The 21,912-nt window shown below is 44.0% G+C and overlaps 1 protein-coding gene across 2 annotated transcripts in view; it reads right to left on the minus strand.

Moving 5' to 3' along the window:
* Positions 1-21,415, minus strand: part of Not1 (CCR4-NOT transcription complex subunit 1) — a 206,566-nt gene extending 185,151 nt beyond the window's left edge. For both annotated transcript variants that reach the window (XM_075877698.1, XM_075877697.1), the window contains exons 1-5: positions 20,995-21,415; positions 10,969-11,076; positions 8,791-8,889; positions 8,284-8,464; positions 7,438-7,581 (exon numbers count right to left, since the gene is read on the minus strand). In XM_075877698.1, the coding sequence (XP_075733813.1) occupies positions 7,438-7,581; positions 8,284-8,464; positions 8,791-8,889; positions 10,969-11,076; positions 20,995-21,096 (634 nt within the window). In that variant the 5' untranslated portion in view covers positions 21,097-21,415. The remainder of the gene's footprint in view (positions 1-7,437; positions 7,582-8,283; positions 8,465-8,790; positions 8,890-10,968; positions 11,077-20,994) is intronic.
* Between the last annotated feature and the right edge of the window lie 497 nt (positions 21,416-21,912).

Here is a 21,912-nt window from a genome sequence, read left to right on the forward strand (position 1 = left end):
TTCGCTAAGTGCTACGCTTGCTTTTGTCGCTGGTGCGCCGTAACACCCCTCCCCCGCAACGGAAGCACCGTCACGGCGCTTGGTACGGCGGCGACGAACTAGCAGGGTGGTACGGTGCGAGTCTGGAAACGTGGACAACGTCCGTCTGGAATGAGAAGGACGAAGAGGCATTGTTTAAGGGTACGATCTCGTAGTTCACGTCACTGAGTTGTCGTAACACTTTGTAGCGGCCACGGTAATGTAGTAGTAGTTTCTCTGATAAGCTGACTTGGCGGTTTGGTGTCCAGAGAAGTACCAGAGACCCCGGCAAGAAGTGCACGCTTTAGTGGCAACTGTCATAACGGTCTTTTTGCTGCTCTTGCAACAAGCGCAGCAGATCATGGGCAAGCTGACGTGCTGCATAGGCTTGAGAAGCGAAATTGCTGCCGTACTCAGTAGACAAGGGAGCAGCCGAAGGAAGGAGCGTGTCAAATGGTAACGCTGGATGTCGGCCAAATAGCAAATGAAACGGCGAATAACTAGCTGTGTCGTACCGTGAAGAGTTGTACGCAAAGGTGACAAAGGAGAGTGCTTTGTCCCAGTCACGGTGATCTGGTGAAACGTACATTGACAGCAACAGCATCTGCGTTCTGTTCAGACGCTCGGTCAATCCCTTTGTCTGTGGACGATAAGCGGTGGTAAGCTTGTGCTCAGTGGAGCAGGCACGGAGAATGTCACTCACAACACGTGAAAGGAAGTACCTTCCTCGATCAGTAAGCAGCTGCCGCGGAGCGCCGTGATGAAGAATGACTTTATACAGGAGAAAGTCAGCGACGACAGTGGAACAGCTTGTCGGCAGTGCTTTAGTGATGGCAAAGCGTGTGGCGTAATCTGTGGCGACTGCAACCCATTTATTCCCGGAGGTGGACGTAGGAAACGGGCCCAACAGGTCAAGGCCAACACGAAAGAATGGTTCCATCGGTATGTCGATCGGCTGTAGGAGGCCGGACGGTAGCACAGAGGGGCACTTGCGACATTGCCAGTGGTCGCAAGCAGTGACGTAGCGAACCACAGAACGATATAGTCCGGGCCAGAAAAAGCGACGTCGCACACGATCGTAGGTACGAGACGCCTAGGTGACCGGCTGTAGGTACGTCGTGGAGTTGTTCGAGAACGCTGAAACGCAGGTGATGGGGAAGCACGAGTAGTAATTCCAGGCCATTGGCATTGAAGCTGCGACGGTACAGAATAATGTCGTGTAGTATGAACAGGCGAACAGAAGGATCTGTTGGAGCAGAGGTCGAACGCTTGATGATGGAGAGTAACGATGGGTCACGTCGTCGTTTGGTGGAGATATCACCTGAAGCGTGGATGGAGAGCACGCAGAAGTTTGATTCAAGGTCTATCAAGTCGGGCGTTTCAACTGGATGACGTGACAAACAGTCTGCATTTGTGTGCAGGCGTCCCGACTTGTAGTGGGCCACGAACAAGTATTCTTGCAGACGCAGCGCCCAGCGACCGAAACGTCCAGATGGGTCCTTTAGCGATGAGAGCCAACAGAGAGCGTGATGGTCAGTAACAACGGAAAAAGTTCAGCCGTACAGGTAAGGCCCGAATTTCGTCACTGCCCACACTAAAGCTAGGCATTCACGCCCAGTAACGGAGAACTTCCATTCCGCAGGTGAAAGAAGACGACTGACGTAAGCAATCACGCGGTCCTTCCCGTGCTGTCGTTGGCTGAGGATCGCTACAACTCCATGGCCACTAGCATCGGTTCGAAGCTCTGTAGGAGATACAGAGTCGAAATGGGCCAGTATTGGTGGCGTAGTCAGCAGATGGATAAAAGCCGAAAAAGCGTCCGCTTACTCTACGCCCCATGCGAAGGGAACGTCCTTTGTTAAGAGATCAGTAAGCGGCTGAGCGATGTCGGCGAAGTTGCGGACAGACGAAAATAGGAACATAGCCCTACAAAACTTCGGACGTCCTTGGTTGAACGTGGTTCAGGAAATTCTTGTACTGCTCGCACCTTGTCGGGATCCGGTTGAACACCAGCAGCACTGACAAGGTGGCCGAGTATGGCGATTTGGCGACGTCTGAAATTGAGCTGGAGAGCGGCTCTTCGAAAAACATCCAGAACGGCCGACAGACGTGTGATGTGGCTGTCAAAGGTAGGTAAAAAGACGATGACATCGTCTAAGTAACATAAGCAGATGGACCACTTATATACTGGGAGAAGGGAGTCCATCATGCGCTCGAAAGTTGCCGGCGCATTACATAGTCTGAACGGCATGACCTTGAACTGGTAGAGGCTGTCAGGCGTAACGAAAGCGGTTTTTTCGCGATCCAAGGGGTCGACGGAAATTTGCCAATAGCCCAACTGAAGGTCAATAGACGAGAAGTAATGGGCACAATGAAGGCAATCGAGGGCGTCATCAATCCGAGGCAAAGGGTAGACGTCTTCATGAGTGACTTTGTTCAAATGGCGATAGTCCACGCAAAAGCGACAGCTGCCATCCTTTTCAACGAGTACGACTAGGGAAGCCCAAGGGCTGGATGATGGTTCTATGACATCTTTAGTAATCATTTTGTCCACTTCATTCTGAATTACTTGGCGTTCCTTGTGAGATACGCGATATGGACGCCGCCATATAAGACTGGCATCACCAGTGTTTCTCCGGTGAGTCACGGCAGTTGTTTGGCCAAGAGGGCGGTGGTCAAAGTCGAAAATGTCTATATGATGTTATCAGACGACGGAGGCCGGCAATTTGAGCTGGGGTGAGATCCGGAGCAATCATCTTGTTAATGTCATCGGCAGGCAGAGTGTAATTACGGCCAAGACAGGGGGGCGTAGCATCGGTGTTCAAACCAGTAACGTTGCAGCGGTCAAGCGTAGATAGGGTGCCCAAAGACACGTCTTGCGGAATAACTTGAGTCAAGATACTGACGTTGAGTAGGGGTATAACCACTGTATTATCAGCGACGGAGACAACAGTGTGAGCAAGGGCGACGTCTCGGGCCATCAATACGGCGACTATAGGAGTGACGAGGTAACCACCATCGGGCACATCACGGGAGCACGACAAAGTGACGTATGTAGCAGCTTGCGGAGGCAAGCGAACGTAGTGACGAGGTCAGCTGGAATGGTCAGCTGGAAAATCGGCAAGCTGCGGCAGCTCAAGCTGAAGAGCACCAGTGGCACAATCAATGAGCGCAGAATGACGTGACAGGAAGTCCAAGCCAAGTATTAGGTCATGAGGACACATTTCAATGACGGCAAACTGAACTAATGTAGGATGACCGGCAATGGACACACGGGCCGTGCACATCCCTTGAACGGCAGGGGTCCTCCCATCAGCAACTCGGAGTGTGCGGGAAGCGGCAGGCGTGAGCACTTTATGTAGGCGTCGGCGAAGGTTCGCGCTCATTACAGAAATGTGCGCTACAGTATCTATAAAGGCAGAAACAGTCACACCATCAACGTCAACGTCTAACAAACCTTGTCTCGTCGGAAGAATCAAGAGAGAATTTGTGGAGGAAGTCGATAAAGCAAATGGTGAGTACTACTGAAGCAGAGATTAAACGAGGCGGCCGACATCCGTCGCTCGAAGGGCACCTACGATAGCATCGCACCGCGTGTGATAGACCAGCCGTCGAATGCTCAAGCAGAAAGGAAACATGCCGTCTGTCTTCAACGAGCATGAAAAGACGCGTGGAAAAGGAGGGAGGGGGTCGTTCGAGCAGCAGCGGTGAACTTTAATTTTAAGGGCGTAGTTGCGATAGCTGGTGCGCACGCTATTGGAAAGCATCAGCACACGGTTCGTAAACAGTTCTACGTGGTGCACACTCGACAAGAAGAGATTGTGTGATAAGAGGGATTCTCATGGGAGCCGCCGTACTTGTTATCTTGCACAAACGTTTTCTAGAGTTTTGCAATGTCATATCCAAAAGAGTTAGCAGTTAGCCGCAGCCTTCGCACTGTCCCGGGGTCGTGATGACGAAAGCAGCAGCTGCTGTTTTCATGAGTGAACTTCTTAATCGGGCGAACCTGTGCCCGGAAAACAAAACGTCACCATACAAGCAATACACGCTGTCGGCTGACAGCATCGAATATATAGCGTCTGCCGTCGACAATCTGCCAAGCAGCAAAGTGCGTCGACAATTAGCCAATTATGCATGTGCCATCGAAGATTCCAGCATTATCGCTGCCGGCTGAGTAAGTTCCAGGACAACCTCTAATGCACACGTGTGCGTAATCTCATTGAAATGTTCTTAGATTACCTAGATTGCTTCCAGTCATTCGAGCGCGGTTTGCGTAATGCAGCGTTACTACACGCGTAATGGTGCGATAGCAAAAACAAAAATGAAGAAGCGTGTGAGGCAATACCATTTAAACATTACAAATTCTCGCTATTGCAGTAATTGCTTCACCGGTGAAACAGATTTTTTTTTTTTTCAGTTTATATGGTTCGGCTAACAGCTTTGCTGTTAAGACAAATACAAAGTCGCCTAATGAGGTATGCACACAAACACCAACTTAACAAGAATCACTCATGAACCGAAATACGACGTGGCCGAACCAATTTGATATAAACACGGCTGCGTCCTTTGTGTAACCCACTCGTGTTGCTCAGTCGATGATAAAACTCGACTAAATTTGGAGTTGCACACGCATATTGCCGTTAGGCGAAGCAGGGTAGATTGGCAAAGAATTATTCAAATGGCGCAGCACTTCCACCCCTGAAATCGCCACCCATGTCTGAAAGAGCTTCAATGACTCCCAGGACACTTATAGGGCATTTATATGAGCAATCAGACTCTTGTGAATACATTCAGTGCGTGCAGCAAATGCAGTTTTTAACTTTAGTGAGAGTGCCGCCGATACCAGCAATGTGCTGATTTAAGGGACACTAAAGCCTGGATTGATATATGGGGTTTAACGACCCAAAACCACCATATGATCATGAGAGACACTATAGTGGAGGGCTCTGGAAATTTTAACCGCCTTGGGTTCTTTAACGTGCACCCAAATCTGAGCACACGGGCCTACAGCATTCTTGCTAGGGACACTAAAGTCAAAACAGTTTATGTCAGAGTGAAAGCTCAATGTAGGACAACATCTAAAATTACAACATTATCGACATTAGTGCCCTACTTACCGAGAAATTAAGGTAAATTCACGAGAACACATGCGCCACGAGTGGGACATTCACAAAATGATTCCGATGTCACAGTGACGCGAGACTGAGTGCTTTCAGCGGGAAATTTGAAGTGCGCTAACGTGATGCGAACCACTAAAACGCGATTTCATTTCAAAATAAGCACTTCTTTGGCACAAAAGCAGCACTAAGAGGTTTTTTTGCTACTATTTGAACTATCAACATTGACTCAATATTTGCCTTTAGTGTCTCTAAGTTAAAGGGCCACGCACCAAGCTCCCAAAATTTAAAAAAAGAGCGCAATATTCTTTCCTGATATTTCTCGCCCTTCTTGGCGCACTGTTCTGACGTAGACAGTAGTTTTACGTGACGTCTACAGCGTACATGCTCTCTATTCGTTGATATACGCGAAATATCACACGTGATTCGTCTTCTGCACTGCTCTGTCATGCAGCCGCCCATTCGGTATTTCTTGCCTTGCATGAACAACGTACACAATCAACTGATCAAACTTCATTTTTTGTGTTTACAATTGTGCAAGCGGCAATAACAGCGTGCAGCTGAAAAGCACGAAATCCTCATAGGCTCTATGCTTCAAGAGACAGTAGGATAGGGCGTGTTGGTATAACATTAGTGCTGATATTGTTCACATGCATTCAAGAACTAAGGGGCGAGTAGGATGCATTGTGTGTATGAAGGAGAGGAGAAAATCACCCCCTCGTCTCTAAACGCGGGGTGGTGAGTGGCCCTTTAAGGAAGGCACTTTCACATGGGGCATTAGAAAACAACGATGCGGGACACAAGGGCTGTGCCAGAAGAGCGGATCTTTCGACTTTCCCCGATTCGTGTTAGCACATAACAAATGATGCACTATAGGACGAAAATCTCTCCACTGACATGCAGTATTTGCTGCCATGTGCAGCCAATTGTTCGTAGCTGTGTGCAGCACGTCATGAACTACGCAGACTGTCACTGCTGGGGCGCTTGCTAGCTGTAGCATATGCACGCACTTGCCGTGAAGGTGTTCGCTATGCCCACTCAGTTCCTGACTGCACACGGGTGTGGCGATGTGGCTTTTATTCCTCGAAACAATGCGTCTGTGCGGGGGCTATTTCGCACAAAGAGGGAACACGAACGGAGGTGCGGCACATTTGCGTTGCCGCCCATTAAACGCATGCCGTAAAAACTGCGCTAGGCCTCATGCACTACTGAGCAGTCAACAGAAGATGCTTATCATAATCAATTGTCAGTGATTAAGTCTCACTGGCAAGTTGGCTACCTGCTGCCATCAAGCCTCTATGCATTCCTAGTGCTTATTTATAAAGGCATCGTCGCACTGCTCCGTGAACCCCTTTGTATTTTCAATCGGCATCACCCCAACACACATAAGCATTGCGGCAAAGCCTACTTTCAGATGCTGCTACAGCTTAAAAATATATTTACTTGCAAAAGCACTGGATCAAACCTACGAGAAGATAGGTGCAGCAGGGCTTAGGGCGTCAAGTATAACAGTTTCTGACCAGAAATTTGGGCAAAAAGTCTGAGAAATCTGACGCCGATGTGAAGCGTCCAAATTTTCAATCATGTTCGAAAAATTAGTAGTTGACTTTCTTGTTATGTGAAGTGTATTGCATATATAATAGTTTGGAACAGATGGCCGTATTTCAGGAATTTTCAAAAGTGCCGGCGGCATGCCAGCTAGTACAGAGCTGCAGGCTGGTGGTTGCTATGTCATGCCTAGCAACCCAAGTTTGTCAAGCATTTTGAACGGGAAAAAAAAATCACTTTGAAGACATTTTTTTTTTTTTCTGGGACAGTAAGCTTTCGCTCTCTTAGAAATAAATGGCGTCATGTGCATTGCCCATCTGCTCGCATTCACGTGTGTTGCAGTGTACGATAATGCGACAGCTGCTTCACAAATGATATTCCAAAGCTGCAATGTGTGCCTGGGCAGAAGAACACCATAGCAAAAACTATATTACGACACAACAAAACTGCACATTATGCATAGTTTGTCACCATCAGGTGTACAGATGGCAGTTGTTGGCTATAACAATGAGAACAACTGTTTTGGCTTGTATAAGTATTTCCAGATGAAACAACAGATTAGGCCGAGGGCTACTGTCACATCCATCCTGCTTCGTACATGACCTACACAAACCGGTTATGAAACTTAGTATATTATAAAAATAATGTCACATCCTTTTGTCGCGTAACCACTCTGTACAATGTATCACAAAAAAGGGGTAAATGCTGAAAAAGCCAGAACCTAATGTTATGGTAATATGTACTGCTAGCTCACCTTTACGGAGATTCTCAAAAAAAGACTCCTTCAGTTCATTAGTGACTCCAAAGTGCTCAGAGTTCTTGTTTAATAAATCTACAAGCAAAAGGTGAAGAACCTCGGGACTACAGTCCTGAAGATCACTCTCTTGCGTGGATAAGTCTGCAGAACAGAGTAAAATTACAAGTAAATCAGCAAGACTTAAGGAAGAGAATGCTCATCATTTGGCAAATAAATTGAAGGAACTTGCACAATTGCAACAACTCCTGTCCTTTATAGTGACACCTCCAGCATGACGTACAGATACAACACTTGACTAACCCTACCATAGGTTGGTACTTTTAATGGTTCCAAGCAATGGCAGAAAAAAAGTGTCATGCACACAAAATCTCAAGCTTTGTGAGACTTGGAATTTGTGTATTCCAAGAAACTTAAATATCAATATGGCTATTCTGTACAAAAACATCGTATGCATGCAATATTTCAATACACAACTACAGTTGCTAAGCAAGTTTTGTGCCTTTTCAACAGCGAGTTTTGTGACTTTTCAATTTTTTTTTATGCTAGCATAAGTCTGTATCTACTTTGTTATCTTTAGACTAGCAAGACAATAAAACCATCTTTAAGTTTGTTCCTTTCAATGGGCTGTCTGGACACATTGTCTTCTGATCACAAGACACTAAACAGATTGTAACGCTGCTTGTTTTTTTACAAAAGGTCTATCACAAGTGAAACCAAGTCACATTGCAATTGCTTTAGCAAGTAGGATAGGACACACAAGGTAGCAGCACGAGTGTAACAATATTTTTCACTGGCGACACTAAAAGCCTAAAGACACCCGAAATCGGTATTCAAGGTACTTGCCTGAGTCTGTGTAAGATTGTAAAAGGTCAGGAAGCTTCAGTCGGATAAACTGTGTAGCACAATTGCACAGATCTGCACTGGACGAATAAAGCAAACAAGTGCCAAGAACAACTTCTTGCACACGATTTAACCGTAGTACATGGCTGATGTGGGGAAGTAACAAGGCGCTCGGTCGAAGACTCTGTAAAGAATAAAAAACCACAGAGGTCTTGCCCTTGTCAAGATGCAAGTTACTCACTGACTTGTAGAAGCAATAAAAAAAAAGATGTAATCAATCCTTTTACTTACTTCCATGACCACACACTTTTGTTTAAATGAAAACACAAATGAAGCCTCTGCTTGTATTAAATGAAAACACAAATTAAGACTCTGCTTCTGAAATCTCTAAGTACTAATGAATTAGTTGACTGTCAAAAGTATAATTCACACGAACAGTGCTCACATTACAGCCCTAAGCAAAATACATTTCCCACCGGAACAGAATCGCACAATTATGGAACAGCTCACTTTTTGATAATGAAGAGGATTTTCAATAGCAAAACACACAGTTGACACAAAATTAGGCTTGGAAAGAACAGAGCTGAACTCCTGGATCAAATACTGGGTCTGTAAGAAAAAGAAAAACAGCAGCAGCGTTAGAGTGAAGCATGGTCAAAACCACTGCACAAAATAGAACTGATCAAATACATAAGCAAGTGCCAAACTTGCATGGTGATGGGACACTCGAATTATTTCGTTAACTCAAGAAACCCGCCCCCCGCCCTTATCCCCTGCGATACGGAAAATACCAACTATTCATCCCTTACCACGTAACATGCACCCCCAGTGTGACAAAGGCCGGCGCAAATGCCGCGTACGATACCTTAGCCGTATGCTCGAAGACATACCGGAATCGCATACTCTTTACACGGACACAGCTTGAACTCGAAGGTTACACCTCGGTAGTGTTAGATGGCACAGATTCCCTGCAGGAATCTGCTACAATGCGTGGGACACATGCAGCTCACGGCGAAATTCTTGGAGTCGCTCAAGCGATACGATACACTACCCGTGTTCACAGCGCGGTCTACACATTGACAGACTCGCGACAGGCATCTCGGGCCTTCCTATCAGGACATGGCATCCCAAGAGCGGCCCACCAAATTCTCAATCAAATTCCACTGAGCAAACAGTACTTTTCGAATCCACTTACTCTGGACTCCTGGTCATGCCTCTCTGCCGGGCAATGAACGCCACACACTGTTGCCCGCGAAATTTCCCTCCAGGAAGCCCGGCAAGGCTAGGCGACCATTTCGGAGTGGGGGGATCCTCTTCTCACTTACGACATTCTTCGTCACTACAGAAACGTCCGTCGCACTTAGAGCGCCCCACTACCATCTTTCTCGCGAGAGGAGGCAGAAGCGTTATGCCAGCTACAGACTAAAACATTTCCCAATCTAGTATCACTTCATAAATTATACCCGCAGTGCTATGCAGACCGTTGCCCCGGCTGTGGAAACTACCAATGAGCTTCCATGTCTCGATCGAGTGCACTACAAACATATTTCCTCCCTTATCGGCTTTCCTTCACCCTTAACGTAACGAGGAGCTGTGGGATGATGCTCTCCGTGATGGACCTCCCGAGATCCTCCGAGCTCTGATACAGCCGGCCCGACTAATCGCGGGAGTTGTCCTAGGGACCCCGGACTAGGGGTTCCTCCCATGCCCTCCTCTTCCATGCTTTTGTGAATAAAGATGTTTCTCTCTCTCTCAAGCAACTCATGAAATCAAGAAAAGAATTTTTGCAGTCCAAAATGAAAAAATGTAACGTAGTGTCACCCAAAAGCTGCTGCAGGATATTATTTGCCCCTAAACCACGCCAGCGTGTGTACTAAGTCCGCGAGGGCAGCCCGGGCATAGATTCCTCTCCATGCCTGGGAGATACAGGCAAAGTAGATGGTCACATGAAGCTATGAGAAGCTGGCGATATTCTAGGTCGGGGAGAACAAATGCAGTTAACGTGCGAACAGGCAGAGCAAGAAAGTCCCAAGCAGACTATCAGTACTATCTGTCACAAACCATTAAGCAACAGAAGCATCCACCAAGTTCCTTTGGGAGTATTTGAAAAGACAGAACCCCTATTGTCCAGCACCGTTTTATATGTAAAACTGCTACCAACTGCTGCATGCAGCCTCGTCACAATAAAAATAATTGGTGACTAGAGTGGTCAGATTTTCTTACCACAACTATTTTATACTGCATGTCCATAGTCTGCGACGATATCTTAAAAAAACGCTGCATTCTTGCTCAATTTTTTTCAGAAAAACCATTAGAATCAAATTTAGTTCCCGGAAAGCTTTGTTAATTCAAGTTGATAACATCAAACCACATAAAATTGATATCTCTTTATTAGATCCTCATATTCATAAAACCAGGTTTTGTAAATAGAGTACTACCAGAGTACTGTACTACTATTCTTCCTTGCACAATGTAATTCATCTAAGCAACATCACACATTTTCAAGGGAATCAGAACAGAATCTAGCTGAACACACTAATATAATACAGCCCACATCTCCAAAAGGTTACAGCCTGCAAATACCATTGGCATATATTATAATGGCAATAGAAATGCCTAAAGAGACTATTTTACTTTCAGTGCAACAGAGCACCACAGAAAACGTGCACAACATAACAGCTTGCTCACCTGATGGAAGTCCTTTCCACTACTTTTACCATCACCACTGAAGTCAACGTGGGAAAAAAGGCAACGAAGCAGATGCCGCTCTGCCTCAAACCCATGCAGGGCGATAAGCTGCAAAAAAAAAAAAAATTGCGTGACAAGATGTTAAAAAGGTGCACAAAAGTGATGAGAACAATCAACCTTAATAAAAAAAACTGAAAAATAAGTGCCCTGTGAATTTGAAGAGACTCTTGCAACACCCCTTCTTTGAGGCTCATTTCATAATATCTGGAGTTTAATGCCCCAATGATTATGGGAGACGCTGCAGTGGAGGGCTCCGAAAATTTCGACCACGTTGGGTTAACGCTCACCTAAATCTAAGCACACGAGCAGCAAGCATTTTCACCTCCATCAAAAATGCGGCCGCCGCAGCCGGGATTTGATCCACGATCTGCGGGTCAGCAGCCGAGTGCCTTAGTCACTAGACAACCGTGCCGAGGCTTATTTCACACAGCAATAAACATATTTACTGTATTCTTCACAACTGTCTAGCACTGAAGTGAAAGCTGCACCCTAGTGAAGCCAATGAAGAAGAGTTGGAACAAATGTGTTCATCCCATTACCTTCTCAAGGCCATTATGCTCTAGCGCTTATCTTAAGTGCCGAAGCATATTTACACACAAGTGCAAGAAAGCACATCAACAATAATCCTCGACACTTAAAGCACTACAGTCACTAAGCAGGCCATGTGGTCTTCATTAATTCATTCATTAAAATTGAAAGACATTAACAAATTCTTAATTGGGGATTTGAAAAAATGAAAACTAAAGCTTTAATCACAACAAAATGTAATAAAATTACCAGCAAACATGACAGAAACTAATTGACTGAGTTTAACGTCTCAAAGCAACACACTATCGGAGCACAGTAGCACTACGATAGTGATGCAATAAATATATTTCCCACCACACCCCTGCATTTACTTTTTTTTTCGTCACAATTGTTGATTACATAATGGCATAGAGCCACAATTCATTCCGAGTACAACTAAATTCCAGCACTTTTTAATATGACAGGCTCAATATACATCCCTAATGTATGACAGCTGAAGGACATGCCAAAAACTTAGAGTCGGTCACATCGCAAACCACTAACACACCGTAATAGAGCACAGTGGAGTGGTGTATTAACATGTGTATATTAATAAGTACTACTACACATTCAAGACTGTGTAATAAGCCAGTGCAGACTACCTAAATAAACAGAGCACCGTCCGTCTTGTCTTTTCATCCATTTTTACTTTTGAAATATAAAAATGTATTAAGCAAAGCTTGCAAAAATAAATTTACTTCATACAGAAACTTCATAGGGCCCTTTTCGTGAATTCCACATATGCAGTCCAGCCCCATCACTTTTCTAGAAATGGCAGAAAAGTCTCCACCTCCTCTCCCTACTTATCCTGTCAAATTATCAATAAACAATATCCAGCAGTACAGCCATAGCATCAAGCATTGGTGCATGTTACAATCGTATCTGGCATTGTAAGAACCTTTTGGGAAGAACAGGGCCAACCTGTTCTTCCCATCTCCCTTTAGCCCTGGCCTTGAGAAGGGGCAGCTGGTACTGCCAGTGATACCCAACTGGTTCGCCAACACAGGATTCACCCTGTAGTAGCACAGCACAAAGTGAAGCAAGCAAATGCAGCTGTTCTTCACAGGCATCCAGTCACTCTGTTCATTGGCGCGCACAAAGTCAACCCACTGGCTGCGTTGAGGTTCGTGGCTTGGAAAGGCATGAATTGCCACGCACTTTCCGCGCCACGACTGCAGGGCAGTTCCCCAACATTCTGGCACGTATTGTCACTCTGAATGATCATACTCACGCTGTGGAGCACAGGTTAAACCAGTCGATGCGACATGATGAATCGCACAAACGCTTCAACACAGGAATGAGAACCATTAGTGAAAGCATGACCAGGAGTCGGCTCCAAACACACTTGGATCGTCGATGTGATTGTTACTAGTGTATCGTCACTCGGGATGGTATTTGCGGAATGCATCACACTGAAAATGTAGCACTAGTGTCGATGTCACCGGGCAGTCTATTTTGCGTTTTTTCTCCGTAGCTTATCCACGCCAATTGACATCAAATTAAAATAACTTCCACGTTACGGATGCCATTCAAATATAGCCAAGACCTAGGCATACCAAGCGATCGAATGACGGGCACATCTCGATCTTAAAATTTGATGTCAGAGCTCCTTTAACCTTCAGTCACCGAGCGTTTATCAGGAGTGATGAAAGTGAGAAGGTGGAGCCTCTCCAATAAGAATACTTGCATTCTGTCATGAAGAATAGTTTCAATTTTAAAATTTAGGACTAAACCTAAACAGAATTTTAGGCTTGCAAGCAAAGGATTTGACAAAGGCAACCCACTGACTGCGTTGAGGTTCATGGCTTGGAAAGTCATGAATTCCCACGCACTTTACGCGCCTCGACTGCTTGGCAGTTCCCCGACATTCTGGCACGTATTGTCACTCTTAATGATCGTACTCACGCTGTGGAGCACACATCAAACCAGTCAATGCGACATGATGAATCGGACGAACGCTTCAACACAGGAATGAGAACCATTAGTGAGAGCATGACCGGGAGTCGGCTCCAAACACACTTGGATCGTCGATGTCATTGTTTCTAGCGTATCGTCACTCAGGATAGTATTTGCTGAATGCACCACACTGAAAATTTAGCACTAGTGTCGATGTCACCGGGCCGTCTATTTTGCGTTTTTTTCTCCGTAGCTTTTCTACACTTTTTGACATCGAATTAAAATAACTTCCATGCTACGGATGCCATTCAAATTTGGCCAAGAAGACCTATGCATACTAAGGGATCGAATGACGGGCACATCTCGATCTTAAAATTTGATGTGAGGGCTCCTTTAACCTTCAAAGTCACCGAGCGTTTATCAGGAGTGATGAAAGTGAGAAGGTGGAGCCTCTCCAATAAGAAAACTTGCATTCTGTCACGAAGAATAGTTTTAATTTTAAAATTTAAGACTAAACCTAAACAGAATTTTACGCTTGCAAGCAAAGGATTTGATACAGACATACGACATATGTGCTTGTCTTTATTTTTCTGATCGATCTGTACATGTCCTTTCGTTTGCATGAAAGCCCCTAAGTAATTTCCACACTACTGTTCAAACACATGGAAGATTGAAGAATGCAAAAAAATTTCATCAATGAACAAAAATTGCAAAAACCAGCTTTGCAAGACAGATGACATGAAAATTATTTATTGGGAGCCATAATATGAACCAATAAATGTGTGACATGTACATATCTTAAAACAAAACGATAGCACCGCAATCAGAACACAAGACATGTTGTGGGCAAAATGTATGAAAAAAGAAAAGAGGACCAAAGATGTGTCAGCTGCAAAGCATCAAGATGCCTTCATTTCTCAGACTGACTGAAGTGCCTCGGCAAAGTAGCAGCGCCAGACCACTGAAGTACTAGCATATATGGCACAGTCTACAGATATATGTCCAGCTACACAGACAATGACCATACGCAAGGCCAGTGCACGTCTAGAGACAGCTGAAAGTGAAAGCTGCAGCCTAGTGAAGCCAATGAAGAAGAGTTGAACAAATGCACGTTGTCCCATTACCTTCTCAAGGCCATTATGCTCTAGCGCTTATCTTAAGTGCCGAAGCATATTTACACACAAGTGCAACAAAGCACATCAACAATAATCCTCGACACTTAAAGCACTACAGTCACTAAGCAGGCCATATGGTCTTCATCAATTCATTCATTAAAATTGAAAGACATTAACAAATTCTTAATTGGGGATTTGAAAAAATGAAAACTAAAGCTTTAATCACAACAAAATGTAATAAAATTACCAGCAAACATGACAGAAACTAATTGACTGAGTTTAAGGTCTCAAAGCAACGCACCATCGGAGCACAGTAGCGCTCCCATAGTGATACAATAAATATATTTCCCCCCACACCACTGCATTCACTTTTTTCTTTTTTTTTCGTTACAATTGTTGGTCACATAATGAGCCACAATTCATTCCGAGTACAACTAATTTCCACCACTTTTTAATATGACCAGCTCAACATACATTCCTAAAATATCACAGCTGAAGAACATGCCAAAAACTTAGAGTCGGTCACATCACAAACCACTAACACACCATAATAGAGCACAGTGGAGTGGTTATTAGCGTGTGTATATTAATAAGTACTACTACACATTCAAGACTGTGTAATAAGCCAGTGCGGACTACCTAAATAAACAGAGCACAGTCAGTCTTGTCTTTTCATCCAATTTTACTTTTGAAATATAAAAATGTATTAAGCAAAGCTTGCAAAAATAAATGTACATCATACAGAAACTTTATGGGGACCTTTTCGTGCATTCCACATGTGCTGTCCAGCCCCATCACTTTTCTAGAAATGTCAGAATGTCTCCACCTTCTCTCCCTACTTATCCTGTCAAATGATCAATAAACAATATCCAGCAGTACAGCCATAGCATCAAGCATTGGTGCATGTTACAATCGTATCTGGCATTGTAAGAACCTTTTGGGAAGAACAGGGCCAACCTGTTCTTCCCATCTCCCTTTAGCCCTGACCTTGAGAAGGGGCAGCTGGTACTGCCAGTGATCCCCAACTGGTTCGCCAACACAGGATTCACCCTGTAGTAGCACGGCGCAAAGTGAAGCAAGCAAATGCAGCTGTTCTTCACAGGCGTCCAGTCACTCTGTTCATTGGCGCGCACAAAGTCAACCCACTGGCTGCGTTGAGGTTCGTGGCTTGGAAAGGCATGAATTTCCACGCACTTTCCGCGCTAGGACTGCAGGGCAGTTCCCCGACATTCTGGCACGTATTGTCACTCTGAATGATCGTACTCACGCTGTGGAGCACACGTCAAACCAGTTGATGCGACATGATGAATCGCACGAACACTTCAACACAGGAATGAGAATCATTAGTGAAAACATGACTGGGAGTCGGCTCCAAACAAACTTGGATCGTCGATGTGATTGTTACTAGCGTATCGTCCCTCAGGATAGTATTTGCGGAATACATCACACTGAAAATGTAGCACTAGTGTCGATGTCACCGGGCAGTCTATTTTGCGTTTTTTCTCCGCAGCTTTTTGACGCCAATTGACATCAAATTAAAATAACTTCCACACTACGGATGCCATTCAAATTTGGCCAAGAAGACCTATGCATACCAAGCGATCGAATGACGGGCACATCTCGATCTTAAAATTTGATGTCAGGGCTCCTTTAACCTTCAAAGTCACCGAGTGTGTATCAGGAGTGATGAAAGCGAGAAGGTGGAGCCTCTCCAATAAGAAGACTTGCATTCTGTCACGAAGAATAGTTTTAATTTTAAAATTTAAGACTAAACCTAAACAGAATTTTAGGCTTGCAAGCAAAGGATCGGATACAGACATACGATATATGTGCTTGTCTTCATTTTTCTAATCTACCTGTACATGTCCTTTCATTTGCATGAAATCCCTAAGTCATTTATACACTAATGTTCAAACACATGGAACATGCAAGAATGCAATACAAATTTCATCAATGAACAAAAATTGCAAGAAACAGCTTTGCAAGACAGATGACAAAATTATTTATGGGGAGCCATAATATAAACCAAGAAATGTGTGACATGTACACATCTTAAAACAAAACGATAGCAGTGCAATCAGAACACAAGACATGTTGTGGGCAAAATGTATGAAAAAAAAAGGACCAAAGATGCGTCAGCTGCAAAGCATCAAGATGCCTTTATTTTTCAGACTGACTAAAGTGCCTCGGTAAAGTAGCAGCGCCAGACCACTGAAGTACTAGCATATATGGCACAGTCTACAGATAAAATGTCGAGCTACACAGACAATGTCCATACACAAGGCCAGAGCACGTTTAGAGACAGCTGTAATGTTCGTTATTGCATTTGCACTTATCCAACTAGCAGTAAACCTCAAAATATACTGCGAGGCCACAGCCTTTTCAACTCACAATTATTGCCCTAAAAAGCAATAGACTACTTTTGCAAACTAAAGGCAAAGGACTACTCAGCTACAATGCTCAGACAAATGTGTGCCCTGCCCACACTGCATCTGCTGCACTGAAAAAGTTCCAATTAAGCATACTTCTATGAGCTTTGATTATCTTACACTATCATTCTGAAGCAATCACAAAATATTTTCAGTGTTAATTCATTATGACGTTTAGGGCTAGTTCCAATTATTAGGTCTATGCACCCTAACAATTACTGAATTTTGGTATACCAATTATTAGGTCTATGCACCCTAATACTTACTGAATTTTGGTTGTCTTCTTTGGTTTAGGCCTGTGAACGAATTTTTTTTTAAGGAATGCACCAACACATTTCACAGAGCAGTTTTTGCACATGAAAATAAGTCACGTAAAAATGACTAATACTTCAACACCTAGCAAAAAAACTGCCAAACAACATTAAGTTCATCACTTACAGAAGGAATACTAGCAATAATATAGGTTTATGAAGAAACAAAAGCATCAATGACCAATCACTAGATGTTATAATGAATCTCATGACAGTGCCATAGAATGCAGCATGGAAACTGTTTGCATCACATAGTACACTATGGTGAACTTTTGTTGACAAGAATTAACGGCAACTTGTGCAAAAAAAGACATGTTCACACAAGGGGTATGGCAGTGGTTCACTTCAAGGGGTATGCCATGCGATTTCTAGATACTAGCGTGAAATGCCAAGCAAGTGCCCCCCCCCAACAGTGAAGGATGATTCGACCAGATTTGGGGGTAGGGCACTTGCTCGGTGCCTGACCGGTTATTGGCGCTCCCCCATTTGGAGATTTCAGATCTCCAGAAAAAGGCAGGGAGCGCCTGCTTGGGTGGGGGCGATTGTTCAGCATTTTACAGTAGTTGTCGAATGGGGTGCACAGGCATGGAGTTGCTTGGGTATGCACGCAACTTAAAAAAAAACATGCGCATCCAAAAGGCTATCATATCATGCATGCGGAGTGGCTAAAACTTCAGCGACTGCATATGCAAAGCTTTGAGTGCCACATTAGACTGTGGCCAGATTGGCAATTAGCTCAGTATTGGCAATTATTGCCACTGTGCATGTGTCATATGCTATCTTCTTGAAAACCCTTGTTAATGTAAGTTAGCCCCTTCCAAATAGAGTTTTTGAAAACAAATATTTTTTTTTTTAGATTTCGTATTTTCAAGCTCCCTGTCTATTTTAGAATATGTCGCAAAAAAATTGTGCAATTATCTTGAGCCGTTTGAAAGTTATGGCCATTTTTTCAGCCTCTCATAGACATCTGAAACAAACAAGGTTTCAGATTACACAACACCAGCCACCTCATCATACATTTATTTTCGAAAAGATATGCAACACCAAAGTATGTTGCAAAGCTTATGGAACATGTTTTTCACTAATTTTAAAACCTCCCCTACACTGCTGTAGTACTGCATTGTTTAAGTTGCGCATATTTCCGTTGATTATCATCTGTTTTTTTGTATGACATCTCAAGCTCTTGGAGTTAGTTTTCCTGTTAGAATAAAGTTATAGTACTGCATGAAATATGACAAAATGATGTCACATTGAAAAAGAAGCGTCAGCTCTATACCAAGCGCTACGGATCATGCGAATATACCCACTGCGGAGCATTTGAATGAGAGTCAGCCGCAGATGCAAAATAAGCTAGGAAAAAAAAATTGCTTCACCTTGCTCAAGACGAGATTGTGTGGCTTCAAACATGCTGCCAAGGTATTAGCCTAATGAACTTTGGGCATATTGAATGTTTGTCACATCAAAATTCAATTCAAATCATTAAAGCCATTTTTCTCAAAACTACGTTTTTTCTTTGCATCCCACAGGTATGCAGACAGCGAGAGCTTTTCTCCTAACAATTATGCCTAATTAAAATTGTTTTTCATGCTATTTTTATGTGTGGAACTGTGCATTTAAGTAGAATGATTTAAAACTAGTGATAAATTTTCATACAATGGCCAATTTTGTACAAAACTAACCTTTCAAGTATCAATTTTACCAGTCTTCTTATGAAAACACCCCATAGCTCAGACATGGTGGTCAAAAAGGTAGATGCACAGATTGTTGCTCTCACTACATGGCTTCCAAGATGAGTTTGAGCTGCACCAACATTTTTGTAGTTATGACTGTTGGCACAACATGCATATTCTGACTCATTTTGATTTTTGAAACTTTTTTTTACAATTTTGACAATTTTATCACCTTAAAGTTTAAGCTCATCACAATCATAAACACCCAAACCCAATTTTAACAAAGCAAAACTATATTTCTAACTTTTGGACTAAAATTTTTTTTTTTCGAAGGAGACTTAAGTGATGAAAATTGGCAGTTTTAGAATAGCACATGCAAATACAGCGTTCATTGCATACAAAAACTAACAATGATTTGCCAAAGGAGGCGATGGCTTTGTGTACACTTTTATAAAGCTCTGCTATTTTTTATACCCTATTATAAAACTGCTTAGTTTTAGTACTGGACACACGGCGCTGGCGTACACAGCTCTTGTGTTCCTTCGTTCTATTTTTGATGGCGGCTGGTGAACGGGCGTTTAAGAGAATGCAAGAACACGGGGACACAACGGCTATGAGGCACTAGGACACACACAAAATGCCTACAATGTAAGAAGCCTCGGCACTCATATCAAGCTCGCACATCACCGAAGAAACTGCATGTGTTCATGTCGCACAGATGAATTGCTGACGGAAGGAAATTCAACTAATGAACTGTCAACCTACCATACGAAATACGCCAGTTCTCATGGTGAAAAGCAGGGGTGTGCGAACACGGCCACAAGAGAGGACACCACAAGCGCAAACTGCTTAGTCGGCATTTGTGGAGTTTTATTTCGTGTGTCGTGTTTGCACGTCTCGGCTACCCACCTACTACGTATCAATCACCAACACAATACCTACCGACTAGCTCACCTTCATTTACACCAGTTCTGATCGCAACTGCAACAATCCTGGAGTTCATGATCCAGTCACCCCATGAAGTTATAATTATAAGGCAGCAGTTGAAATCTTCGTAGCACTTGTTTTATGGTACGGCTTTTTCGGGGGCCAGTCACCAGGTATTTATTAGTGCGGGTGTGTGTGTTTAAATTTTTTGTTGTTTTTTTTTCTTTTGCCACCCCGTGGGGGAGGTGCACGTACATTAAACACGCAAATTTTTGTAGTAGAGCTTAGACTTTCTTTTTTTTCGTAGTGCAGGGGTCGAGTTTAGTAATTATCGAGTATAGGAACAATTGGTGTCAGAAAGACATGGTTAAACAGACTGTAAAGTGTTCAGGATGTGGAGTGGGTTTGAAAGTGGACCCAAGTGTAGAAGCGGATGGAGAAGAGGCTGACGCGAAGTGTAGGCAATGTGAGGTCGAGGAAAAAATGATGGTTGCCCTGAGTGAACTGCTGATGAGAATCGTTGACTACAAACATCCTTTAAAAAGATGCCACAATTATGCTACGGCTCTGCCATGTGAACACAAATAAAAGGAGATATACCTGAAAATATACCCTGCAGCCGGCCGTTTCCAAGCTACAGCACAGCGTTTCACCGTAAAACAAGCCAACCAGTCCTTACACCACTAAACAAGCCAACCAGTTGAACAAGCCAGCGGTTTACACTGTTCTCCGACGGAAAAGATTGTAACGAAGGGACGAACTTAAGCACGGTACGGGTAAAAAAAAAAAAATAAGCCTAAGCCACACAAGCACAGGGCACACCGCTGTTCGCACCGAAGCACGTCCGCCGCACGACGCCGTCGTACCACTACTTTCTCTCTTTCGCCATTCATGGGCGTAAAAAGCGCCCCGCACTCAATGGAATCTAGTTCATATTTTAAAGTGACGTCATTTGTAATGGCGGTTCTTCCTTGACATGGCGGATTGCAGAACATTCACGCGAAGGCACGACGAAATCGAGAAAAAATAGCAAGCTCACGAGTCTACTTACGCGGGATATCTCTTGACCACTGGACTTGAAGTTCTTCTTTGTCAAGCTGGGCACAGAATAACTAATATAAGACAAAGCAAAAGACAACGAATCTAGGTTCATAGTTCCATGAATACCACACAGAAAGCTTCAAACTGATTTGAAGCTTTCTTCCATTTACACAAGAGGTTCCTGGTAGCGCTACGCTTGCTCCCAACGAAAAAGCACAATGTTCGTGCGAGGTCCAACATCAGGACCGTTTGGAAACTCGTCACTCCATTATCACTACGGCGACGTTCAAAACTCGCAGCTCGCCAAATCGCGCTCGCAAGGGCACCAGGACGCAACGATTAAACCGCCATGTCCGAATCGAACAAGTCCTACCCACGGAAGAGGTGGTGATGGAAGTGGCCGGAAGGCCGCACCAACGCCTCGTCACAGAAGGCCTCCTTCACCGCCACGTTGCTCGCTTTTCCATTGCGGCGTCGTTTTCTTCAGTTCATGCAGTTCGCTATAAATCTGTGAGGTGGCGCTCGTTGCTTTATGCACTAAGAAGTTCAGTAGGGAAAAATCGGCAATCATGATTTTGAATGATAACGAAGGCCGTAAGCATAAGATACAAGAAGTAATGCTAGAGATAGTAGATAAATACAAATACCTGGGCGTAGGGATAAACAACGGGGCTGAGTACCTAAGGGAGCACGAAAGATATGTAATGACTAAGGGCAACAGGAATGCAGCTGTGGCTTAGGCAGGGGTGTTCTCTGTCACCCTTATTATTATTCGTGATGTACCTACAAGGATTAGAGGCCAAATTAGAGGGAAGTGGACTGGGCTTCAACCTCTCTTTCGTCAAACAAGGAAAACTCATTGAACAGGCACTACCAGCATTGGTGTACGCAGATGATATAGTGCTAATGGACGACAACAAGGAAGATT

Source organism: Rhipicephalus microplus, chromosome X, assembly GCF_043290135.1.
Source record: "Rhipicephalus microplus isolate Deutch F79 chromosome X, USDA_Rmic, whole genome shotgun sequence".
NCBI lineage: Eukaryota > Metazoa > Arthropoda > Arachnida > Ixodida > Ixodidae > Rhipicephalus > Rhipicephalus microplus.